General features: G+C 40.7%; 1 protein-coding gene across 1 annotated transcript in view; it reads right to left on the bottom strand.

The window, feature by feature from the left end:
• Positions 1–27,644, bottom strand: part of adam19a (ADAM metallopeptidase domain 19a) — a 176,669-nt gene that overhangs the window by 10,466 nt on the left and 138,559 nt on the right. Inside the window, exons 11-17 of the mRNA XM_083993431.1 lie at positions 26,190–26,332; positions 24,930–25,107; positions 21,023–21,112; positions 19,055–19,250; positions 17,031–17,139; positions 9,568–9,772; positions 3,905–3,982 (exon numbers count right to left, since the gene is read on the bottom strand). Of these exons, the coding sequence (XP_083849557.1) occupies positions 3,905–3,982; positions 9,568–9,772; positions 17,031–17,139; positions 19,055–19,250; positions 21,023–21,112; positions 24,930–25,107; positions 26,190–26,332 (999 nt within the window). The remainder of the gene's footprint in view (positions 1–3,904; positions 3,983–9,567; positions 9,773–17,030; positions 17,140–19,054; positions 19,251–21,022; positions 21,113–24,929; positions 25,108–26,189; positions 26,333–27,644) is intronic.

Below are 27,644 nucleotides of genomic sequence, written 5' to 3'. Positions count from 1 at the left end.
AGCGGTGGTGTGTCTGTTCCTCCTGCAGTAGATGGGGTAAACAGACTGAGTCTTATAAGGTGTGAAATTTCTTCAAAGACTCAGAGGAAGCTTTAAAACAAACCAGGCCAAGCCAACACGGGTTAGGCTCATATACATTGTTCTCTATGTGTCAACACTGGGTTTATGTGCTTATGTAGAACTAAAATTACAAACAGATATTTGATTTTGGAAGTAGTCCTAGGTTATTGTTGTGCTACATTTGGAAATAACTGGTTTCAGAGTCTGGAAAACCCCAAAATAGCTTCATTATATTTAATAGGATATTTATTAAAATAAAACAAAAGAAATGTAAATCAAGTTGAAGTGGAAAGTACATTACACTACAGGAGTTTATTAGTTTGTGCCGACCGAGCCCCTCGCCATTATTAGAGATCCAACTTTTACAGGTTTTTATTAGAAGAAATAACTTCTGCTGCTGTGTTTACAGTTTTTTAAAAAGGCCCAACTATTCCACAGTCTGCAGCTCCAGACTGAGTTTCTATGAACACAGCTTCAGCACGTGGAGAAACCCAGAAACTACATCTGCGCTTCAAATGATCAGCTCAATGCAAAAAGGACTTAATGTATATTTTAGGTAACACTTTATTTTAAGGGGTCCTTGTTCCTGTGTATCTACCTAATTAATTACAGTGTAATTACCTATGTAACCGTATGTAATAACATGTACTTACATTGTAATTACATAGTGTATTTTGGTGTACTTACAGGTCCTTGTTACACTTGTAATAAGAAATGCTTGTGCAAAGAGAGAGGCCACTTTGGCATTTCTTATTACAAGTGTAACAAGGACCTGTAAGTACACCAAAATACACTATGTATTTAGAATGTAAGTACATGTTATTACATACGGTTACATAGGTAATTACACTGTAATTAATTAGGTAGATACACAGGAACAAGGACCCCTTAAAATAAAGTGTTACCATATTTGGTAATCCAGTTTTTTTTTTGTAATCTCTGGTTTGATGACAGCATCCCGTGTCTTTGTGATACTGTGTAAAAATGACAGCAACTTTGAACATTTCTAGCAAATGTCTCTGTCTCCTGCTACAGTCATGGACACACATCTCGATCTGCATTTCTAACATCGGTTTGCAGGCTACAAGGCTGATTGGCTGCACAGCTGTAGCTTGAAAGCCTACCTGCAGTTAGTTTAGATGCTAAGTTACTCTTGAAACAAAAATACTGTCCTGTCCAATTCACCTGTCAAACGCATCCAGCCCACCAGCTTGGCTGTTTATCACTAACTGTAAAAAAAAAAAAAAAAAAAAAAAAAGAGACAACTTCTCCCCTGATGATGTTTCAGTTTCACTTTACCCATCTGCCAACTAATAAACTGATGATTTAAGGTTTGTAGTAAAGCCGTGAAACAACATGACTCAACGTTGGCTCGCCTGTGGGAAAAAAAAAAAAAAAAAGCCTGGCCGCTCCGAGGGGAAAACTGTCAACTGTTTTTTTTAAAAGGGGGAAAAATGCAGGTTTCATTTTCCCGTGGCTTGACAAATATTACACTGCAGACAAAATATCAGCTGTCAGCAGTTACAGTCTGGAACCCCTCACCTATTAAAAAGCCATAGTGGTGGAACGGTGATGGCAGCTGCCATATTGTATTATGCTGCTGTAACTTTCCCTGAGTCTGGTGCAGACATCGAGGAGAAGCAGGAAATAAATCACAGTTCTCTGATCTGCCTTCAATGTGGTCTCTAAACGGTGTGTTCCTATTAAACCTGGGAACTCTATATCTCTTTACAGCTTTTTTATCTCCGGTTTGACACACCTGAGGGCAGATTCATAAAGTTCACAGCAGACAAAAGGTTTTTTTTTTTTATTGCAGTAGTTTGGAGTATTTACTGCCATAATGATGTAAGTGAGTTAATTCAAGTCTTAAAATAAAAATGAACTTTCCCACCTGTGGCTGTGGCCTTGATGGAGCTACGATAAGCTTGTCAAGTCACCGTCTGCGGTTTGATTGTTTCTCTGCAAAGCATTTTCTGTCTCTGAATGGATTTCATTTTATTCTGTAGTGCACAACAGAAAAGCTGCTCTTGTGTGAAGGACACATGTTCAGGTGCTCAGTGATCGAGATGCATCCAAGGTGTAGTTGAAAAGAGCCCACCACGTTGTCATGGACAAAAGTACGACTTGAAAAGAGACTTGATTTGTTGTCTGACTGACTGAGGACAAGGTTAAGACTGTAATTAAAAGTTTTGAAGAGCCTCTTTAAGGTGGTTGTGTTGTTTTCAGGCTTGTGCAGCAAACTGGGTTTCTGATGAAAATTAATGTAGATTCTATTGTGGGATTCATTGCAATTTAAATGAGACATATTATGCCCCTTTTCCAAACCCTAACCCAAATTAAAATAGTTCTTAAAGACATGCCTGTGACACGCTTTGGTCAAAATACCCCAAGGATCAAACATCACAGCTCTTTTCATCCTCTCAGAACAACCCAGTTCAGAACGGCTGGTTTCAGTGCCTGTCCCTTTAAATGCAAATGAGCCACTTCCACTGGTCCAAGGTAGGGGTCGTATTATGTAAATTTGAATCCTAGTTACATCACTGGAAGACAACTGAGGGAACAGCTTGTAAAACCACGTGGATTTCAACCTAGGGAGCCTGAAAATTACAGATTTTTTTTGTCAATTCTCACATTTTGGGGCCCGGAAGACAAGACAAAGACCCAAATATATGTTAAAGAGCCTTCAATAAGTGATATTTCCTTAATATGTCCCTTTTAAAAAAAACACGATTTTAAAGCTGCATACAGTACAAAAGTAGACCCTTGAACAAGCAGTCAGGACTTCCTTCATGTCATAAGAAAGCAGTCACCAAGCCACACCCACCCGTACCCCCCAGATTTGGATTTTGTTTTTACCTGACATCTGCTATCATTTTATTGGATCACTCAGAAAACGGTTGTTACTAAAGCTCCAGAAAGAGAAACCTAAGAGGAAACGTCCTTCACCATGTTAAAGCTGCTTCCTGGTTTACAAACTATCTATCTATCAACAAGGACATTATGTCTTCAGGTGGCAGGATGAACCTCCTCTTGGGTGTGGCCCAGGGATCTGTCCTAGGACCCACGCTTTTCACCAAATATATCAATAACCTGTGAGAAAATGCACTTAATACCATTTTCTATGCAGATGACACCATTATTTATTACTGTTTGTCTCCTTTTGCACAAGCTTTTGGATTGTTCTTTGCAGTTTGCAGTTTTTGAATTCTGATTTTGGCAACTAAGGTGTGATCCTCTTCACAATGATGTGTGCACTTGATTTTTTTGGCATCTACTCATACATTCACCCTCATGTTTTTCATTTCTTTATCCTGCAAGTTTTTTTTTTGCTTACAGCTGATAACAACTCACATTCTGGTGGTAAATCAGTGGTATTTTTATAACTACAGTATGTTTCAGGTTCCGAATTTCCTTTAAGGTCATTGACAGGCTCAATACCTGATCAATACGCACCGTCTTTCAGTTTCAGAGCCGTCTTCATGCGATCTCCTCTTTAAGTAACAAGTGTTTAAACCCTGAGCACTTCACTCCAGAGCTTGGTTACTGACTCATAAACTATGTATGATTTTTTTCTCCCTTATCTGCCTCAGGCTTGCTTGTACTGCTCCAATAAATAGTTCATCACTTGAGTTGCCGTTGTATTCCAGCCATCTATTTTCCTGCCTCCGTACGACAGACCTGGTGACAGCTCTGCAAGGCGCTACCTTCGCCCAAGGACACACTGTGACAATAAGATTAGGGAGCGGTGCCCAGAAGCTAAGTGAGTCGAGTCTGTGGTATGGATGCTCTTGAGTTTGTGTGTGCATGTGTTTGTAGGTATGTATGTGTGTGTGTGTGTATATACCCCATTGCCGTGACAGCGTACGATGCAGGTCTCCAGCTCGGTAAAAGAGGCATTTTGGCATCGGCGGTCTCTGCACACCTGTGGCAACACAAGCAGAATGATCACATACTGTGTTGAAGATTACTGTGCTCTCTCTCTTTCCATCTCTCTGACACACACACATACACACACATACACACAGCAACAGTCAAGACTTTGATCGGCCTTTTGCCAGTGCCCTTGGGGCTTAGTTTGGAAGAACCTGGCTGCCTGGGGAGACGGGCCGAGCACCAGCACCAGCACCAGCATCAGCAGCATCCCGTTTTAAATCACTGCGCTCCAGAGCAGCTTTTTACAGCTTGTAACAATGTTTTATTGAGCTGCTTTTACCCAAAACACATTTGGTCTCCGCTGCCACTTTAATACTCATTTTCATAACCATTTACATTAATGCCGGAGTGATGAATCGCTTCCTCCCGGAGCTCCGTTGAGTCATCTACCTTCATCTATCCTAACGGCGCGAGGACAGACGTGAGGACAGGCAGTTTGGAGATGTGGGTGGGAGAGGAGTGAGGAGTCAGTGGTGAGGAGGCTGAGTCACCGACACTCGTCTGGGACCAGTGACTCTGATCAGGTAAAGAAGCTTGTTTTGCATTTCATCTGCGAGTGGAGGAGGCAACATGGAGGAGTTTAAAAAAAAACACAAAAAAAACACCAAGCTGCTGAACTTTTCTCATCAATCTGATCCAAACTCGCAAACAGATGAAGACACATATGTTAATTAGCAAAGGCGCTAATGCTAGATGCTTAGCTAATATCTTCATTATTTAAAAAACTCCAAACTCGCAAACAGATGAAGACACATACGTTAATTAGCAAAGGCGCTAATGCTAGATGCTTAGCTAATATCTTCATTATTTAAAAAACTCCAAACTCGCAAACAGATGAAGACACATACGTTAATTAGCAAAGGCGCTAATGCTAGATGCTTAGCTAATATCTTCATTATTTAAAAAACTCCAAACTCGCAAACAGATGAAGACACATACGTTAATTAGCAAAGGCGCTAATGCTAGATGCTTAGCTAATATCTTCATTATTTAAAAAACTAATTACCCACGTTGCCCTGACTCATATAGTCAATCACTGAGAAGTGGCTAACCTCACTTCCTGTTGAGTTTTGAAGCTTTGATCCGAGCCTGGATGATGATGGTGATTGTGTTTCATGAATGTAAAGTTTTAATCTCACACTGAGAAACTGTCGAGCTCCACTTCTCTGTGCAAATGAACATGTTCATTAGAGTCAGTAGCTGTATTTTTAGCCTCTCTACAGTAGCCGTTCCCCTGAGTCAAGCCTTAATGCAAAGCTACGCTAACCACAACACACTCCAGCTCTGTAGTTAATAACACACGGACCCAGAAAACGCCTTGCTTCTAATTGAAGGCCGCAGTTACAACAGAATGATGAGTTCAAGTCCCGTCGGTCCACTTGGAGTTGTTCCTGGGTTTACTTTTCAGTTCAGTATTTTTTTTTTTAACATCAGGCCACAAAATCTAAAGTTTTTCTTCATCGGCTCTCAGTGTGTTAGAATCGATTTTAGGAGTTTACCGATCATAACAGAATTATTAACCTCACATGAGCCACCTCTCAGCCTTAAATCCTCGGGTTCGACCTTTAAATTCGAGACTTCAATCCACAGTCTCGACCCCTGACTGTGGAACAACCTGAGGAGGAGATGAGCTCTGACTCACTTCTTTTAAATTACTTCTTAAAACCCATTTTTATAGACTTTTATGCTTTAGGCTTTTATGTGATGTCGTCTTTTTTATTGTTTTTTTATTGCCTTTTTTTTTTTTTACGGCGTCTGCTCTCTCCAGTTGTTTTTAATATATATTGAAATATATTGTTTGTCCTCTCCCCTTTAACTTAACCTCATTTCTGTCCTGTTGTCTGCTCTCACTGTCTGCCTGTTGTTTTTCGTTGCCTCCAAAAAACCTCTGGCCTGTTGGAACTGTAGGTTTTGCTTTGCTGACCAAGCATTTTGTTAATTTGTTTGTTTTTAAAGTTACTATATTATTAGAAAATCATCTTTAAATAAAAAAAAAAACAGAATAGTCTTTAAGTTAAGGATTAAAAACACCGGACTGACTATAGTACGGCTAATGCTAGATGCATGGATAATATCTGTGTTTAATTTACATGTTATTTATGTTTGATAAACAAGCTCACACTGGGCAGTAGAGCAGTGAAACGTGTCTCTTTAGGTGTTGGCGGTTTCACTTGAGCAGTTTTTTTATGTAATCACTGAGCTGTATTAGTGCTAATGTTAGCATTTGCATGCTTTTGCTGCCTCACTATTGTTAGCAGGGGCAATCAATTTAGCGTAGGTGAACGTGTGACTGTGTGATTATACGAAGCAGCAGCAGCAGCTTTGTGCCACGTGTGCACATATTGCTGCTGAGAAAAGGCCAGTTCGGTGTGATGACTCAAAATTCATCAGAGCTGGATGGCAGACAATATTCTCTGCTGCCTATTTATAATATATTACTCATGCAAGCACTATTCAGTCTTTTCAGCGCGGCCCGCACAATAGCTGGGATGGGATTCAAAAGGCTGGAATGAGCTGCGGAGGGGGAAGCGATAGAGATGGATGGAGAAATAGAATTTACCGGAGGAACGAAAGGAGATGCAGCAGCTCCCTGTGTTTGTGCGGGCTTCTTTTATATGTATGTATTTCACATGCATAATTCAGCTCTTATTTTGAAGAGGCTTGTGCGTTTTTGGAGGTGGGATTGTTTTCTGAATCAAAGCCCCAATGAGAAACAGGACAGACTCCTCCAAAGTGTTCAGCTGGATATGGTGATATAGTGACAAACCGTTGAGTCGACTGGTCGCTGTCTTTAGATGAGATCTTTAGGTTTGTTCTGTTAGCTCACAGTCAACGGGGAGAATACGTCAGTCCAACCGCTCATTTCTCCGACTACCCATTAATCTGATTTATTCTAGAGGGTTATGGTTAGGTTTAGGTTTAGGTTTAGGTTAGGGTTACTTAAGTCGGAGAAATGGGAGGTCGGACTAATGGACGCAAAAATATAGTAATGTATGGTTGGTTGTAATAAATTGTTGTTGTTTTTAGGATGCCCATTGTCATCTGGCCAGGGACTACAGCAGGATATTAGCCATGCTGGTTAATTTAAAGCTTCCCTTTTTACTGTATTTAATGCAGTTGATTAATTTGGACTGTCCACGTACAATAAAACAATAAAGTAAAGTAAAGTAAAAGAGAAATAGGAAGTCGGACAGACATCATGCGCCTGGTCTGGAAATATCAATGAGGGAGGTAGACGTTGCTATCAAGTTTGAGTTATGAACATATGAGTCTGCTGAGGCATCCAACTTCATTTTTCTTCCTTTTTAATCTAGGTAAATCAAAGTAGGTTTCTTAGGTCATTAAAGCAGAAGTAAGTGGTCCGGTCGTTTTCGCTAATGCTGCGTTCCAGGCAGGCTTTTGAAATCGTAAATTACAGCTTCAAGTCACAACTTACGACTTTAGCGTTTCAGGCAACCCACTCGTGTTTTTCCGACCTGTTTTACCGGTGAAAGTCACTATAACGGCCACTCGTAACTTCCGACCGGTGAACTCGTACCAGATCGAACTGGTACCACTTCACGGTCGGAAAAATACGAGTTTCCTTGAACGCACCATAACAGTCCTCGTCGCTACTCCGCTACGTCGCCACATTCACGGCGTCCCTTGGCTGCACACACAGCCCTGCATGCCGTTCTCTCTCCTCATTGGATAAAAACTGTAGGATACGATAAATGTTTTCTCTTCGGCTCAGAGCAGAGCAGAGGGACTGACAGACCCGTGTTTCAGTCCAAACACTCTATAGAAGTGATTGCTGTCGGAAGATATAACTATTTAAGACTTATATTAACACAAATATATCACTTACTTCTGCTTTAAGAAAGTGAAATCGAAAATAATATTAAAGAGTTGGAGATACATCGTCTTCGTCCATCCGTCCCAATGTTGTGGACCAATAACGTATCATACAACACCTTCTTTGAATTAGGTATAAACTTTCACTTTCACTTTCACCTCTACTGGTGGTCAAAGGCCAAAGGTCAAAGTGAGTTTGCCCTCTTAGCTAACCACCTAGCAGAGTTAGTTTCATATGTTGGCTACAAAACTTTGGCTGTTGTTTGTTAAAGAAATAGTGACACCTATAAATATAAGGATTATGACAGAGTGATGGGATCAAGCAGTATTCGTAGACTTGTAATTGTACAGTTTGTTGAATCAGACCTGCAGTGAAGAGTGGAAAACTATCCCAGCCTCAGGTCTTTGTTGGACTCTGGTCTGATAATGGGGACATTTAGATGAGATGAGCTAATGTGTTGCCGTTGATGTCCGTCAGTTCTGGCTACGAACGAGATGCCTGAGCGTTTTTTGTGTGCTGCAGACAAAAGAATCAATCAATGATTAATTAGCACTTGGACCCAGACGTTGCCGTTGGCCCCGGCTACAGCTACACATGTCGGAGTGTTAACACAGCGCAGGGAAACACCCGACTTCAGCAGAAACCTTTGTTTGGTTGTCTCTCCGGCCCTGAGCTATAGGGGACCTACACAACCAGAACCACAGTAGAGGTGAAGATGTACGACAGCCGTGTTCAGATAACGGAGGAGAAACTCTGCGGAACAAAGCTTTAAACTCTTTGTGAAGTCAGTGCAGCGACTTCCCTCCTCCCGGCTCCCTGTTCTGTTCAAACTCCTGTTAACCTTAAGGACAGTCCGCCGTCAGATACAAGGAAACAGGACATACTGGACAGCCAAGTTAAAACTTGCTCCATCCCCCTTTAAAGGGATAGTTCAACATTTAGGCAAATTGGCCCATTGCCATAATACCTATAGTTTTAGGAGTAGGTCCGTTACCTTTAATTGTCGGTGCAAGCTGTTTTTAGAACGTCACAATCCAACAACTCTCTGCATTTGCCTCGAAAACAACTGGAGCGTTTTGGAGTTGTTGGATTGTGTATTTGATGAGTTTGATGAGGGAAACCAAGAAATCCCATGAGCCTCCGTAGCGTAGCTCTGAGCAGCTCGCGGCTCTGCTCCACCGTTCTAAAAACAGCTTGCACCGACAATTAAAGGTAACGAACCTACTCCTAAAACTATTGCACTGCAATAACTCAAATTCTTTCCAAGAATATTTGTCTTATTTCTTGTTAAAATATCTAATTTCTAGTCAAAACTAATCTCTTTCCACTTAAAATAAGACTCATCACCTAAAAATGAACTTGTTTTTAGATAATTTTCACTTGTTTCAAACAAATTTTCACTAGAAATAAGTAGAAAAATCTGCCAGTGAAAGCAAGTTTTTGTGCTTGTAATAAGAAAGAAAAACTTGCTCCACTATCAGATTTTTCTACTTATTTCAAGTGAAAATATGCTTGAAAGAAGTAAAAAGTGTCTAAAAACAAGCTACTTTTTAATGTGATGAGTCTTATTTTAAGTATAATGAGATTTGTTTTGCCTAGAAATGACATTTTGACTAGAAATAAGACAAAAATTCTGGTAAGATTTTGAGTTTTTGCAGTGTGGGATTATGGCAATGGGCCAATTTGCCAAAAATGTTGAACTATCCCTTTAAAGCCCAGCCTGCAGTGGACCAACTGACCTTTCCCTCTCCGCACTTGGTGCCGGTCATGACGAGGCCGGGGTCGGGCAGGTCGCCCTGGCCGTCCTGGGTGCTGTAGACGTAGGTGCCGCGGCACTTGACCTCGATGCCGTCCGTCTTGATGGTGGTGTCGATGGACACGGCGTTGGTGCCTTTGGGCTTCTTGGCGGCGCTGTGGCACTGGATCTTCCCACATTTGGCGTCACTGGAGAGAAAAGATACAAAAGTAGAAATTTTTCGAGTTGTAAAAGTTGTAAAGGTCTAGTTTAGTTTAGTTTAGTTTATTTATTTATTTCATTCATTTATCGAGCATAAAAACAAAAAATAAAATAAACAATGACAATACTGTAACTCTTGAATGAAAGGGGGCAGAAAGAAGCGAACTTATATTGTCTACCCCTTGTTACAAAGAATTAAAGCAGAAGTAAGTGGTCCGGTCGTTTTCGCTAATGCTGCGTTCCAGGCAGGCTTTTGAAATCGTAAATTACAGCTTCAAGTCACAACTTACGACTTTGTAGCGTTCCAGGCAACCCACTCGTGTTTTTCCAACCTGTTTTACCGGTGAAAGTCACTATAACGGCCACTCGTAACTTCCGACCGGTGAACTCGTACCAGATCGAACTGGTACCACTTCACGGTCGGAAAAATACGAGTTTCCTTGAACGCACCATAACAGTCCTCGTCCCTACGTCGCCACATTCACGGCGTTCCTTGGCTGCACACACAGCCCTGCATGCCGTTCTCTCTCCTCATTGGATAAAAACTGTAGGATACGATAAATGTTTTCTCCTCGGCTCAGAGCAGAGCAGAGGGACTGAGAGACCCGTGTTTCAGCCCAAACACTCTATGTAAGTGATTGCTGTCGGAAGATATAACTATTTAAGACTTATATTAACACAAATATATCACTCACTTCTGCTTTAATTCACAAATTAGATAGTACCTACATCCAAGCAAAGAAAAAATGTAAGTAGAAGAAGAAAAACATCAACAAACAACGTTTACAACAAAAGTTACTAAAGGTTTCGTGTCTGTTTTTGACGACATGGGACAAAGTGGAGGCTCTTAGCCTGTTGACATCCCCACATCGACCTCCTCCTCCTCCTCCTCCTCGGACTTAAGGACCCAACTTCCTGTCCACCCTACTCCCATTTTCTCCCCCCTGATTGCTCTCCTGACATCCCTGTCCACTTTCACCACTTTTGACACAATCACCACACCACAGCACAGCACAGCACTCTCAGTTGTTTGGGTCTTAGAACTGGTGTGCTTTGAGTCCGGGGCCACTCTGGACCCAGTCTGCCGGAAACTTCCTCGATTCCCGTCTTGAAACATTCATAGAAAACAACAACCAGTCCGTCTGCAGCATCATATTCAACATTCATCCCTCGTCATCGCTGACAGTCTCTGGACAGATGATGCTTTTAAAGCGTTAAATCTGATTAAAACACCAAGTTCTTTGGCAGGAGAAACATTGTTAATCAATGATTTAATTATCCCACACAACCCTGATCTGGTGTTTTTTAAAACGAAACTTGTTTGGACCGAGATAAAAGTGCAGCAGCTGCTCTTATCGAGTCGACCCCTCGCTTCAACTTCAAATGTGTGAAGCTGGAAGTGCATAACAAAGGAGATAGAGGGGATCTCATCCTCCTCTCTTCTATAGCTGTGATCCTAAATATCTACAGTCCACTCTGCTGAAGTACTGTCTCTAATCTGTGCTGACTTTGACTGGGTCGTTATTGTCGGTGGCTTTTAATGTCCACTGAAGAACTGTGTTGTGATGACTGACTCAGCATGTGATAAAACCCACAATCTGGACTAAATCCATCTCTGAAAGTGTGTTTTGTTGAAAAAGAGGCGATCACAAAATGGTACATCACTGAAAACACCAGTGATGTAACATTTATTTAAGCTTTTTTCTCTCTCCCACTCCGCCCTCTCAGGGTTTTTTTAAACGGTGAACTTTGAGATGCGACTAAAATGTCTAAAAACAACCTGTTCTTGATGCCACCGCACCAACAAAAGGTGAAGGTTTATCTCTGTTAAGAAAAGCTCTCCGTGGAGAAGGTGCCATGAAGTTGTGAATTTTCTAAAAATCTGCCCCCGGTGTCCGTTTTCAAAGATATTCAGGAGGCCCCGGCGCAGTTTGATCCTTTCAACCAGAAATAAATTAACATTACAAAACATCTGAGACTCTCCTCCCGGTGCCTTGTTATTCTGCCAACAAGCCTTTTGCTTCTCTCAACTGTTTTCCCACATACATCACTAACGAACAATTAGAGGCTTTTATCGACCGTCCTTTTTTTGAATACAATCATCGAGACGGCTGACCGCCTCCTTGACCACAGTTAAACATCATGAATGGAAAAGAAAAGCCAATGACGTTCACAACAGGTGAATGGATGACTGTCGTTTTTCCTACTGTAATGTGTCTCAGAGCATTATTACTGTCATAATTAATTAATATTAGTATTATCATTATTATACATCTTGTCCTATTTAGGGTTACAAAGGGGTGGAAAATTTCCAGTAAATTTCCGGAAAATTTCCAGAAACCTTCCATGGGAAGTTAAGCTGGGGAATTTTGGAAATATTCCAAATTGGAAACTTTCCATGGGAAATATGGGAATTTATGCGAATTATGGAAATGTATGGGAATTATTGGGAATTTATGGGAATTAACTGGAAATTGGGGGTAATTAATTTAAACAAACTGTATCATATCCAAACATAAATGTAAATATTTAGTTTTGTCATAAGCAGACATCCATGCAAAATAATACAATTAAAAAAACATGACATTTCAACAGATTTATTTATGGAGGTTGTAATTCTTGTATGAACAATCAATTCTTTTACTGGACCACAAAAAACATGAATGTTGAGTAAAATATTACTCACCCTCACCAATCAATTTTGTAAATTTTGGATTTATTCCCATATATTCCCGTTAATTCCCATGGAAAGTTTCCAACTTTGAAAATTCCCGGAATTTTGCAACCCTAGTCCTATTTCTATTGTGTTTAAAACGTTTCTTGTTAATTAGTATCAAAGTGATTTTTGTTTTGAATTATTGATCGTCTGGTCGTCACCTCTACATGTTCAGTTTTCATTTACTGTCCCTAATTAAATAGAGGATTGATGGAGATTGTTCAGTGATACAGTGGTTGGTGCTTGTGTTGTTGGCTTAGGAAGTGCTATGTGAGATCATTTACATCTGGTTAATTTGTCATTTGTAAGTTTCATTTGTTTGTTTTGATGGGTTTATAATGGCAAAAACAACACTAGCCCTGATTGATAAACCCCTTCACTCCTTCTCCCATACAGGGCCCAGCATATACCAGAAGCAACACCACCCACAGGCCAGTGGGTGTTAAGGAGTTTTTATTTTGTTCTTTAACCTAACTAGCTCAATTATTAATTCCACTATTATGATGTACTAATTATAGTCGGTTTGATAAGAACGGACAAAAAGAATATATGATTTACATCCACAAATAAGACAATGCCTGGAGTTTATAATCTGAATATCCATGTTGTAGAGATAGCTGTGAGACCTTTGAACACTGTCGGTGCCTCCACAGCAACATTTGAAGAAAGAGAAAGACATGTTTGATTTTTTTTTCTCCTTTTTTTTTGTTGGCATCTAGTTCTTCTTGATTAAAATGCAGATTCAAACTGGGGAAAGAAAACACACACACAGACACACAGAGTATCATGAGGAAAACAAGTGAAGCAGATTACAGAGTGATGGGCAGATAGCAGCTGTGTGTAGATTATTCACATCTTAATAACAGCCAGATAGTGCATTTACATATCCTCTAATCAGCTCTGTGACTCTGTGCGGCCAGAAAACACTCTAATGACTCCTGCGGGACTTCATAATGGATTTGGACAGTGGTGGATCATACTGTACCAGGCAGCCGTTAGCCACCTTAATCCACAGCCTCATTTACATGGCTAAATCGCTAATTTGGCTCCATTAATTAGCTCTGGCGCTCTTCCATGGAAGCTGCCTCTGACTTGTGTTGATGGTTCACAGAGGACTTGGCTCTGTGTCTGTGTGTGCATTTATATTATATGACGACTACATAAACTGAGGAACCAGGACGTTTACTATCATCTCATCTTTTTCTAACAAACATCCAGGAGACACAATGTATGAATCAGCATTGATATAAAGTCCTGCTTGGGTCTACCTGCTGAATCTAAATCCAGTATTTGGTGTTTGGTGATGTTCAAGTAGTAACTTAACATCTGTCCCAAATTTTCCAAAAATAGTTTAGGAAATGTTGAGTTTTGGGTTTTGAAAGTAAATGATCGCATTGTCTGCAAAGAGGATTACTATCCGTTTTGCTGTAGTGATCCCTTTTAATTAATTCCCTGTCAAACAGCCATAAATCATAACTGTCTGCTGGTTGGGTCACTATGTAGAGCCTGTATCCACATTTAGCTTTGTTTTGGTCTCCACCACCTCTTGAAAAGATGATTTTTAGCTGCTATATGGGCCTCCGATTTCAACCAATTCAATCAATACAATGACATATTTTACAAGTATCAAGATGATCAGGATCTTAAAAGGAACAAGTGTCCATCACTAGGTATTAATCCCAGGTACACAACTCTTTTAAAGTTTCCTCCATTGCTGCAGTTTTTAATATTGTTGACATTTTATGAGGTTTGGTTGAAAATAATCATTTTCCAATACCTTTTACCAACCTTTCCAAGATGTTGAGTATTGCACATTAAGTCACCCTCTGACAGTTTAATATTCACTTCTGCTTCCCATTTCGACATATAATGTATTCCTGCCGTTGCATTTCTGTCATTTTTGTTGTACAATTTAGAAATAAGGATTTTGTTTTGTTTGTATGCACCACTCAGAATCTTAATCACTTCACTATCTTTCCACGGCTAAATCTTTTTTAATCTCTTTATCATAAAAGTGTCTGAGCTGTGAATATCAACATAGATCTCTATTTGGCAAGTTTTTTTTTTTTTCAATCGTTTTAACAGCTTTTCCCTTAGTGAGCACACAAACAGCTTTTAATCCCCTCTCTTTCTCTCTACCTCGCAAAAGTATTGTCTGACTCATAGAGGCCAAATCTGAATGACAGGAAAGGTCATATTAGTTGTTAAAGGATCATTATCGCAAATCCAAATTCTTAATTCGGCCACTAGATGGAGCCAGGCGGAGCATATCAGATATAAACAAGTGGGCAGCTGTCAGAGCAGCCTCGTTTACTGCTGTATTTGCAATAATGCTCCTTTAACTGTCGCTTGGCTCATTCAAACAGCCTATCATATCACTGGACGCTACAAGTGACAGGTGAACAGCCAATCAACAGCTGCATGTCGCCATTATTGTTCGTCTGAAGCAGCGGTGGCAATAATTAGCGACAGTTCGCCACTAAATCACTACGAAATCCAGGCATTATGTTATCAGGTTTTCATTATTGGCAGAAAAACTGATAACAATGTGGACAGATATTACTTATTTAGGCTAATATAGGGCCGATATTATCAGTCATCCCTACTTTCAAGTCACTGCCTGTCAGGCAGCCATTGGTCATAACAATATGTTGGTTGTGTCACTATGTAGAGCTTGTATCCACCTGATGAATTATTATTATTTAATACGATTATTAAAGCCCAATCTTTCCAGTATTTTACACAGACAAACCCAGCTGCCATAGATATTGTTGAATGTCGACCATTTATGAACCCTGGTCTTAGTTTATCAGGTCAGGAAGAAAGTGTTCCAGTCCAAAAAATGATGGATTTGTATAATTTTAATTCATTCAGAGTGGAGATTGGCTGATATGATTCATATAACTCCACTTCTTTCCATGCGTCAGGTACTTTAGCATTTCTAAGAGTCCAATTTAGAGATTTCAACAACACAGGTGTAAGGTCTTCTTTAAAACTCCAACAAAACCTTCACTACCTATTGCTTTTTTTAATTTACTGATAGCTCTATCCAATTCCTCTTTTGTAATTGGGGCGGTCAATTTGTTGTTTAGCGATTCCTCCAACAGCTCTAACAAGAAAATGTTATCTTTATCCATTGTTTATGTGATTTTTATAATATTCTTTACAACTGTTTTCAATCCCCTTAGATTCAAAGCCTCTCATGAGGAGAGATGAGATGGTTATTAACTCTGAGAGAGGAACTATTTCCATCCTATATGAGTCCAAGGTGTCTATTACGCTGGGTGACATCACTTCACCCAGACATGAAATGAAATGATGAACCGTTGAGGCCGAGACATTAATCAAACATCAAGTTCAAACATTTTAAACGAACACTCCCTTAATAGCTGGAGTGGGACTCGTGGCTCCTCATCCTCTTTAACTCAGCCTTATTCCTCCGGGACTCCTCAGGGCTCCTTCATCCACCCTCCTCTGTAGCTGTCGTCGTCGTTCCTCCTCTGTGCTGCTGGATGTTCAGGCCCCGGTGTCCCTGTGGACCTCCAGTCTTGTGTAAGGTGTTTGAAAACACACTATCCTCTCTTCACTTTAGAGTTTTCTCGGTTACATTGTACTCCCTGCGGTTCTTCTTGACAATCTCAGCCACATAGTCATGGTCAGATGAGCGAGAGAGAGCGCCGCTGCCAAGAGGTGTTTTAACTTTTTTTTCCAAGCTTCTTTCAGTCCTCGGTTGTAAACACCTGGGAGATGATGATAATCGGCCTTGGTGAGGCTTTAGGCCGGGGTTTAATCGCCAACTTCTACATTTCCTTTGAAAAGTTGTTCAGTTTTATATTTTTTTTACACCCATGAGACACATTTCTTGTCTCAGACTATTTTAGATCAGGTCCTTTATGACTTCCACTAGGCTATATCAACTAAGATCTTGTCTTTATGAACTGTTGAATATCCAACACATTTATTGTCTGTGTGCATGTTTTTTTTAAAGATAGTTCCAACAAAGCTGGAGTTTTCTTATCATTTCAGACCACAGCTGATCAGTTTCTGCAGTTTTTGCCAAATGTGAATACTTTCTTTCAGTTGGTAAATAGTTGTAAATAAATCATGAAAATTACCCAATAAAGATTTATATTTGTTAATCCAGATTTTTGCTGGTTTTCCAAGTTTGTAATTATGTGTTTGCACTTTTCACTCTTCATTCAGAGACAGATAAAAGTGTTAAAGTGTTTTTTTGAGATGTTGTTACTGTATGTAGTTGGAAGCAAGAAAATGCTGGAAATGTAACAGCGATAAGACAAATTGTTGTAATTATAAGGCACAATTATGACATTCAAACGTGACTTGGTGCCTAATGAATCTGCCACATTGGGGTTTTTTTTTAGTTTTAGTATGAGTCATGTTTCATGTAGTATTTCTTTCCCCTGGCGGATTTCATCATGTTTTACCAGTTACTCACTCATCTCATGGATTCTGACAGAAATCCTTATTTTCACCTGGACAACAGTCACGTCACCAGCAGCAGCTCATACCTTTTCAGACACTTCATGTAGTTTCCGTGCTCGTCTTTCCCACAGTTCCCGAAGGCGTTTCCTGCTGCATTGACGTCTTGGAAGCAGGCGTCATGGGCCGGTCGAGCTCCTGCAAACACAACGCATCTCCCATCAGCCCCGTGGTCTCAGGCTCTGTGCGCTTGCTCTTGTGCTGCGGTTGCTAACAATGTCAGTAATGATCCTCCTCTACACACACAACAAATGGCAGCGTCTTAACATCACAAAGCTCTTGGCAACAGACACACAAACACAGCTTAAGCCAGGTCTTAGCCACCTGCCAGTCTATACTACTGCAGAGAGGACGAGGGGCGACCGACCACCACGGTGTCGACCCTCGCTCAGCTCAGAGACCCCCGAGGGACGGGTTTTAGGAAATGTCAAGACATCTCAGGAAACACGTTTGTGTGGTGTTAAGACCAGAAACAGATCGATATCAGCTCAGTGTTCCTCACAGTGGAGTTTCAGCAAAGCTACAACATGGTGACCTCATGATGAGGACAGAAGAACTCAGTGTTTGGTCAGGCTAAGCTAAGCTAAACTAAACTAAGCTAAGCTAAGATAAGCTAAGCTAAGCTAAGCTAAGCTAAACACATACAAGAAAAAGAGAGTGAACCCCTGGACTAAATGGACACCAACAATCTGAAACCAGTAGCTGCTGATCGGACCCGACCAAACCTTAAAGGGGAACTACGCAAGTCTGGTCGCTTTTTCTCTGTTTCGGTTAGGCTACTTTTTTCTCTATGGAGCTCCCCCTACAGGATCGGAGTGAATATTTTCACTGTTGTAAAAACCAAGGGGGCAGTTGTCGGTCTGAGAAGTGAAGCTCACTTCCGCGTTCAAAAAACTGCAGTCCCCCCGGCTTCCTCTGGGGGCTGGTGTAAGAAGGGAGCATTCCCCATAGACCCCCATGTTAAAATCGCCGACTTTACATCCTCAATAAACATGATCAAAGCCTGGTGTCAGCATGTTTTTTGGTCTCAATCGATAGTTTCTACCCCCGCACACACTCTGAGGGGGGTGAATTTTTTTTAAAACTCTACCATTTTACTGTTATTAGGTTAAAACTCTGGCCAATTAGGGCGCGGAAACGTTTAGTGATAGGTCCGGAGCGGTCTGTGGACAGCTGCTTCGAGGCCAGTGGGCAGGTTCTTGGCCGGCCAATCCAACATGGCGCTGTTCAGGCCGCCACATTTGAGTCACAAAAACGACTCCCCAAAACCAATGGGTGACGTCACGGATGCTACGTCCATTCTTTTTACAGTCTATGGTAAAAACTCACTGCTAACCCTCCTCCCTCCATGTGCATTTGTTTTCAACGAAGCTGGCAAGAAGGCAATCTGTTACTCCAAAGCTGTTTAATTAAGGTAAAAAAAAAAATCTTGCATTGTTCCTCTTTAAGGAGGAAAAATTACATTTTGAAACTTAAATATATAGACCACATAGGATCTGTGGGTGAAGCTAACAATTAGCTTCTCTGCAACTGTGCAAAATGACACCACATCGTTTCACATCAAGACAAACATGAAGACAAACTTTTGATCTCAGGGCAAGAGTTGCGAAAATTAGCTCCAGTTCTCAAAACTGTGTCAGAACAAAAAAAAAAAAAAAAAAATCAAAACAATGAAGAAATATAATGAAAAAGTCACTGTGTTGTTTTTTTTTTTCATCTAATGTGCTAATGTTAAAAATAGCAGCTTTCACATCTGAGAGAGAAAAGGAAGCAGATCGTGTGTTTGATGAGAGTTTACTTTGACAGTCTCAGCTCATGGTTTTCATGGTGCATTAACTCTGACACACAGTACAGCTCCACAGTTACTCCTCTGCAGTCTCTAAACACCGTTATTATTGGACATAAATCCCTGAGTAATTCTACACCGTTCATTGTACAGTGTTTAAACAAAGGGCCTCACACTGTTCTGAGGGTTTTGTTTGGTTTTGGTGCAGTGTATGGTGTGTGTGTGTGTGTATGTGTGTGTGTGTGTGTGTGTGGCTGTGGTCATTACCGTAGCCCCAGAGCTGCAGACACTGCTGCTCGTGGGTGAGGCACATGCCGTTGTAGCAGTAGGCCACGCCGTACTGACAGGAGGAGCCGTCCAGCAGGTAGACGTTGGACGGACAGTACGGAGAGGCCCCGGTGCAGTATTCTGGCAGGTCACAGGCCCCCGCCGGGCCCCGGCACATGGTACCGGCCTGCTTCAACTGGCACAGAGAGACAGAGAGAGGGAGAGAGAGGGAGAGGGAGAGAGGAAACAATGAAAAGGGAGGAAGACGTGTGAGACAAGACACAGGAGGAATCCTTTTTTTTTTTTTTTTTTTACAAGACAGTAGCTGTAAAAGAATATATCTGTGGGGATATTGATGCATTTTTAGCCTTGCAGGTGTAAAGAAGGGACCAAAGATGACATTGACAGAGGAAGAGAATAAGACAAACAAGAAGAGAGGAAAAAAGACAGGATAGAAGACTGACGCCAAACTCGCCATCTCGTTGTTTGACCAGTAAGTAATGCTTGTGTAGCTACGTCTGTACCTCTGTAATTTTATATTTACAACGATACTGTTAAAGGGAACTACACTCCACAACTGTAGGGGGAGCCAGAGAGCAGAACACAATCATCTGCAGTGGAGCTTGACGTTAAAAGACACAAAACAGAGCAGGTGTGTTTGGTTTGATTTGATTTGATCAGATTATACGGGACCTTTAACACTGTGACATTATGATGTCATAACAAAGCTGTCACACCCCATTTTACTTTATGCTCCAGGGGGCCGTGAGAGGGTTCAAGTGGGTCCCCAACCTTATCTTGAAATCTTACCACTTTTTTCTACAATTTTTAAAGTTTTATTTGTTTTTGAGAATTTTTTCTCTTTTTTGAGAAATGTTACCACTTTTTCTAGAATTGTTTTTGAGAAATTTAAACACTTTTTTCTAGAATTTTTTTTTTACTTTTATATTTTTAAAGAAATTTTACCACTTTTTGTACAATTTCTTTTTAAACTTTTTTTGTTTGAGAATTTTTACCAATTTTTTCAAATAGAAATAGAGATTTCTCTATTTCCAAAAAAATCACGCCATTGGCCCCAATTTGAACGTACATTGACTTAAGTAATGTAAGTACTGTAATGTTCTTCAGTCTCAGAACAAATATTTGTGTATTTCTGTTCCTTTTTTTGTTCCTTGATGTAAAACAGTTTGAGAACCACTGGTCTATGGGACCTTTAGATTGCAATAAAGTTCTTCAGTTTGAGAAGATACAACACATTTGTCGAGTGTATTTTCATTTGAGGGAACGGTGCACTCTGTTATTAAAGCTGAATAACAGATGTTTTGAGCAGAGGACAATCTGGCCTATTTTTGAATTTCACCCCTCTCACATTAAGCCACGTTATCTCTCATTTGGAGTCATGACCGTCCCTGTTTCAGCTCCATGTTTGCTCTCCACCGGCTCCACCATGTTTCCTCTACACCTGCTGCTTTTGGTAGCAATGTAAAAAGTCTAAGAGGTAAAACTCTGTCCGGAAAAAGATGTGAACAATATTGTGACGCCTAAAAACAAACAAAGAGGAGTTGTAGCTCCTCTTCCTGCAGACGGCGGCGGGCAGGTTATTGCTTCTCTCTCTGTTTGTCTCTGCTGTCAGGCTTAAAGCTCAGTGGAGTTTTGAGTGGTGGGAGCGGAGGAGGGGAGGGGGGGGGTCTCACTGCTGTGCTGTGTGTGTTACAACGGGACGTCAGGATTTGCATTTGAACAGCGAAGATGAGAGCGGAGATGAAACGTGCTGCTGGGATGTGAAGACGGCGAGGGCCGCTGTGACGGGAGCTGACTGGAAGCGCTCTGGGTACAGTATGCCAACACACTGACACGATGACTGACAGTGAACTAATGATACTGAGATACTACTGCAAACAAGGTGAGCTTCCCCCTTCCTCTGCAGCTCTGCCTCTGTGTGTGTGTGTGTGTGTGTGTGTGTGTTACCTTGCAGCCCTCGCAGCACACTCCATGTGCACACTGAGCCTCCTCCTTCAAGGTGCAGTTGTTGGCGTTGCAGCAGTCGTTGGTGCATTCCTGGAAAATTAGACACACACTCGTTATTAATGAATGCACTTGTTAATTTTCTATCATCACAGACTGTAACATCTGCTCATCTACCTTGAAAAGTCTCAATCGATACTGATACTGTGTTTGGTGGTAACAGTGAGGGATCATGGGATTCGAGGTTGCTGCTGAGCTTTGTTGTGATTGTTTCTCTTATAATTCATGAAGCAGATGTTCAGCAGGTTTTTTTTTAAACCGGAGCTGAATCATCCTCCTCTCCATAACAAACTGATCAAACAGCAGTTTCATGTTTCTCCAACGCTTTTTATTTTACTTTAGCCTTTAACTGTTGAGGGGTTAACGTCTGATTACTAAAAATCCTTCATAGAGTTACAATACAAAGAGAGATAAACACAAATAAAAGGGAATCTTGTGACTAAAATGATAATGAAAATGTCAGATATCGTTAGTCTCATAGCATAATTGTCTACGTCATTTTTTGGCCAAATTGAGATATCTGCCTAACTTTCCTCTCCTACCACTGCTGCATCACCTTGCCTTATTGGCTATGTCCTCAACCAATCAGGCAGATAGTGATTTTGGACTCTAAAAAGTGTTCTAAGTCATCTTTTTGACTTTGCTTGCTAGAAATTGTGTTTTTTCTTTTTTTTTCCCGAAAATGTTCAAATATGACTTAGGCAATTATGCTATGAGGCTAACGATATGATTCTTAGAGGATATGACATCATCGACAGGCAACCCATGAAACGTATTGATACCACGATTGATCAAAGTCTCTAATTTCTCTGGTTTGAGAATTTGAATCCAATCTAATCCACTTTATTTATACAGCACATTTTAAAAAACATAAAAGTTTACCAGAGTGCTGCACAGTGACTAACATACAGGGAATACAGCACAGAAAACACATGAGAATTTAAAAAACAAAACATTTATATTTAAAAGCCATAAAGAGGACACTCACAGACAGATTAAAAATGTAATAGAAACATTTTAGAGTTTAACAACTCAAAAACATCTAGAACACAAGTTTGGATGTTTTAAGAAACTCCATTTAACTAAAAGTTCATTTCAATCTTATAATGTTTAAGGTTTCTCACTTTCTACTATGACATCAGCATTATTTGGTGACTCATCTGCAGTTAAACACAGTCACGAATATTAATGAGACTCAACCTGAGCTTCGACTGAAACACAGGAATTTGGGATGATTTGAAAAACTTGTAAAGAAGAAGTACAAACATTTTTAATGACAAAAGAAATGAAAATTTAACTCGATGTGTATGTGCATCTTCCTAAAATCAGCAATAACAATAACAGCCTAAAAGGTCAGAGGTCAAACCGTCCATCAGAGGCGTCTTGATGATAAATACACACACTCCTCACACGAAGAAAAAATAAAATAAATAAATAAATAACACACATAAAACATCTGAATCCAGAAATGTGACTGTGCGCCCACTGTCACACGCAGTGTACACAAAAGACAACATCTCCTGTTGCCATGGCGCCCTACTCCGAGCCACGGTTACGGTCAAAACAGATGTGGGAGTTGACTCGAGCAAGAGGAGGAAGAAAAAAGAAAGAAAAGGGAAAAAAAAAGCCAATTATAGCGGCAGGAGAGAACAGAGAGGGGATTATGCCGGAGCACAACAACAATAACAACAACAACAACAACAAAAAAAAGGAGCTCTGACTTGTTTGTAGTGTGACGACGAGCTCGGATCCTAAAACGGAAATAAAAGGTCTCTCTGTGTGACTTCCTGTGCAACGCTGCCGTTCCTCCATTCAGAATAAAAAGAGCTGTCGTAGATTCACCGGTTTACAATCTGGGGCCTCGTTGTTTTCCGGTTCATAGACGAGGCAGTTAAAGGAATAGTTCCAACGTTTTGGCAAATTGGCCCATTGCCATAATCCCTATAGTTTTAGCAGTAGGTTCGTCGCCTTTAATTGTCGGTGCAACCTATTTTTAGAGCGGCGGAGCAGAGCCGTGAGCTGCTCAGAGCTACGCTACGGAGGCTCATGGGATTTTTTGGTTTCCCTCATCAAACTCATCAAATACACAATCCAACAACTCCAAAACGCTCTGGTGGACAAGTTGTGACCTGCACATTCACCACGCTATGAGATAATAACAGAACGTTACGAGACAGAGTTGTTTTAGAGGGAAATTCATGCAAAACCGCTGATGTGCGTTCCTGTCGAGGACAGTTTTTTCGGCAAGCAGTCTCTGTATTTACTTCGAAAACAACTCAGTTTTGGAGCGATTTAGAGTTGTTGGATTGTGTATTTGATGAGTTTGATGAGGGAAACCAAGAAATCCCATGAGCCTCCGTAGCGTAGCTCTGAGCAGCTCGCAGCTCTGCTCCACCGTTCTAATAATAGCTTGCACCGACAAATAAAGGTAACGAACCTACTCCTAAAACTATAGGGATTATGGCAATGGACCAATTTGCCAAAATGTTGCACTATCCCTTTAAGCATTATTCTGTAGCTCGTCTCATTTGCAAGGCTAAGAGCAGGTGGCTTGTCAGCAGCCCGAGCTCAACTGTCAGCTCAGGCTCCGACTCAGAGTCATAACAAACGGCCCCTCGCCGCCTGTCAGCCACCAATTTGCTTCCTCTGTTTTTCAATTTGCTCGGCTGCGTGAACCAAAGACAGTTTACTTAACCTCTCTGAGTTTATAAAGCGCAAAAACACTTCATCCCGATTTTGTGGCGGCGGGCTGGGGAGGGGAGGGGGAAACTACTTTTAGCTGGGTTTCCCACAAACATGACGTGCCACCACGCTGACTTTACTCTCCAGCGACACTCTTGTCTACAAACGTGACACCTCCTCCTACGAAGCTGCGCCAGTGTGACAATCGGTGAAGTTTAAGGGATGTTTACGTTGACTTGTCAGGTTTGGTTCCCACGAAAACCTCTGATCAGCTCTGTATCACGCAGCTGAATCCACACTGAGGAGCTGTCAGGAAATAGTCCCATCAAGTGGATGTGTGTGGGTTAAAAGCCCCATGATACACATGTACTGCATGATGTGTAATCAGCTGGTTGTCTCTTATGGTGTCTTATGGTTACAGCTGCAATTGTACTGCATCTCATGCAAAATAATAGTTTCTTTTTATTCATTTTCTTATTTTCTTAATTGTTAATCACTTATTTAGGATATGCATTGTCAGAAGCATTGTTATTACATTCAGAACTGCAATTTCTTTTATTTATATCACATGCCTAAGGTTTTTAGACTGTATAAGGAAGCTGGAGAACCCACACAGGCACAAGGTATTGTTCCTTTGAAGCTAATGTTAAAATTACTTAGCTGCTGTTGTTTGGTTTAAAACAGTTTTAAAATACTCTATTTACAGTGTATAAGAGAGAATCTATGAACCGATTAATGGTAATTTGATTGTGTACTTGAGATAATGGCCGATGCTTTTATTTTGAAGAGACTCTTGAGTAGTTTTCTGTGAGCTTAAAGATGCTAAGCCAGGTTAGGTCCCTTTTGTTTCATTATTCTTTGTAAAATCACCAATTAATGGTAATTTTATAGTAATTTGAAGCAAATGTAGATGCTTTTATTTTGAAGAGCCCAGGTTGCCAAGCCTGCCCAGTTCGTTTTTTCTTCTTCTTAACGTTCTTCTACTTTGTAAACTGCAGCATGTTGGATAATAAATGAATAAGACACATTGTGGTTAACAGTTTGAAACTTCAACTCCACCTCACAAGGCCCATGCAGGAATCGAACCCAGAACCTACTGGCTAACCAACACAGTAGCTCCGCCCCGCCGTGAACCTGTGAACACATCACAACCAATGGGAAAACTCACGTCCGGTTCTCCACAGTCGCACTCCTCTCCGTCCTCCACGAAGCCGTTCCCGCACTTCTTCCCCCCGACCAGGTCCTTCATGTTGGGCATGTTGTACAGGCACATGCCCCCTCCCTTCTGGAAGTAGCTGTCCAGGTCGCGTTTGCTGCAGCGGCTGAACACCTTGGGGAACGGATGCCTTTGGACGGAGAGGTAGATGACAACATTGTTATTCTGTGAATTTCTTTACTTCTTTTGAGTTTCTTTTGTGGTGCTTTGAGGTGCCGTAGGACAAAAGGCTTTCAGCACAATAACACTCTAATTTGAAGGACGACGAGGGGAATTAAAAATCTGTGAGAATCATAATGAAAACTACAGAAGCCCTGAAAGGAAGGTGAAGTGTTTTTTTTTTTAAATAACCTTCCAACCTTCCTTTTATCTGGGAAGAAAGACTGAATGAAAAATATTTTGGTGTAAAGAGTCACCAAATCCTCTAGCTGCTGAACGTGACATTGATGTGTATGGAAGATGTTGAACGTCCACAGGAAATATGTTTCTACAAGGTGTTTAAAAGCAGAAACATTTTCACTATTTATTACTTTTTTTATGCAATTTTGGGAAAGATGGATAATATAAGTCCATCAGGTTTTTTAAATGTCCTCTTTTTCTCATATTCCTTTTCATAATCTCACATTTTTGGGGTTTTAGATGGATAAATACAACTTTTTTTTTAAATCCTCAGAAGAAAATAAATATTAATATGAGTTAAACAATGAAAACAATAAAATACAAATGCAAAGACAAAGAAATACGCTGATTTCAATAAAAATAGGGGTAAATAGATAAATAAATGTGTTAATATGAACCAAAGTTTAATTTATGGTGTCATCGTAGACAGGAAATTATGAATCTGATGCTGGACGTTTGATTTGTCAGTTTTACTATTATTTCTTACCTTATCATTTCTATATATCTATTAATGTGGATGCTCATGGTCTGAGCCTCCAGTCACATCTTTTTTAGTCAAACTGAGTCCTGTAGAAGGGTTTTTTTTTTTAAATTTTACTTATTTCTCTTAAAAATGATAAAACATACAAAAATGATCCTGAAAATGTAAAATAAAAAACTTCTCTCCTCTTTCAAGGCTTCTGTTTGTACGTTATCCAGTTAAATGTTTGTCCTTTTAGCTGATGCAGCTGTTTTTCACATGGTAATGTAACATCAGTGTCAGTGTGAACAGGTTCGTGCTGATTGAAGCCCGTCGTGGCGCCTCAGGCTCACCCGGTGGCGGCGGCCATGACGCAGCCCCCCTGCTCGGCCGTGGCCTCCACGCAGCAGCCCTCGTGGTCGTGGCTCATCCCGAAGTTGTGGCCGATCTCGTGGGCCATGGTCGCCGCGGCGCCGATCGACAGCTCGGAGTGATCCTGCAGTCACGAAATAGAAATAAATAGAAAGCTTAAGACTTTCTCACCTGAAGTCCTCTCTCCTTTTTTTTTTTATTTCTGTTTACATCCTCCTTCTGCGCAGTGTTTGTTATAAAACAAATTCATAATTAAACTAATTACCATAATAACTGCCACACAGTTTAACCTGCAGCCTCTGGGCTCCACTGTTGTTGTGTATCTGTTGTTTCTCTCTTTTTCTCTGCTCTTGATACATTTCTAAACCCCGTGGGAGTCTAATAAAGTCAAACCTAAACACATTTTCATTTTTCACACAGATGCTCCAGAGCCACACACACAGTCTGCGGGTCATTCTGGGACGTTTTTCATTTGCCAAGCGTTTTTTGTTGTTGTTGCATAGGGATTGAAAGGGAGGATCGTTGAAATAATAGGTGATAGCCCGCTGACAGATGCTGATTATGTGTTCCCCCCGAGGTCAGGCAATTTGAGACAATCAGTTTCCCCGAACCTCTCCGAGGGAGGCACAGGGCTGCTGGGATTTACACTGTTTTATAAGGAAGACTGACATCACGGAAACATCTAGAGAGGAGCCAGTCAGTTTGCTTAAAAAGAAAAATAACTATGATGGAAAAAATAACACAGACTTCTCTCTGGAGCTGATCTGCTTCCACCATGTCAGTTTAATTGTACTGTATTAACTTGTTTTTGTGTGTTTGTTGAGCTGTTGTTGACAGATCATTTTTGGCTAATTGTTTTGTTCATGTCATCTCCTCTTCACCATCAGTGTATTTCAGTATGTATTTTTACTGTGTTGTGCAAATTAAGTGACTATTTTGAACTACACTTCACATATAAAAACTCAACCAGGTACAAAAGTAGAAATTTAACAACAGCTACAAACAACCTGTGTAACACAATCTGTGTTAAAGCAACTTTATGTAACAATTCTACCTTAAAATGATTGTTTCTAGTTGACACCTCATTAACTGACACAGCGCCCCCTGCTGGCTGGGTAACTGGCGGACTGATGTATTTCAACAACTACCATTACGTCGACGCAATTGCTAACGTGCCATCAGTCCAGATGTAGCCTACCATGCGGTTAGAGCTAGTTAGCATGCTAATATAGAATAGTAGGGGAGACTGGAGGATTATTGCAATGAAACAGTGACGCTCGTCCTGCACATGCTCATTCTAAACGGTGTTCATATTTAAAGCAACACAACCTAATTTTTTACTATAAAATGATTGTTTCTAAATCATTATGGCGTTTTATTGACTGTAACAGGGATAACGTCTCCTGTCATTGACAAGGCGCTCCCTATAGCTAGCT

This window comes from Trachurus trachurus (assembly GCF_905171665.1).
Source record: "Trachurus trachurus genome assembly, chromosome: 18".
NCBI lineage: Eukaryota > Metazoa > Chordata > Actinopteri > Carangiformes > Carangidae > Trachurus > Trachurus trachurus.
Note: the sequence above shows the minus strand (reverse complement) of the source record. Positions and strands in the feature narration are given on the sequence as shown.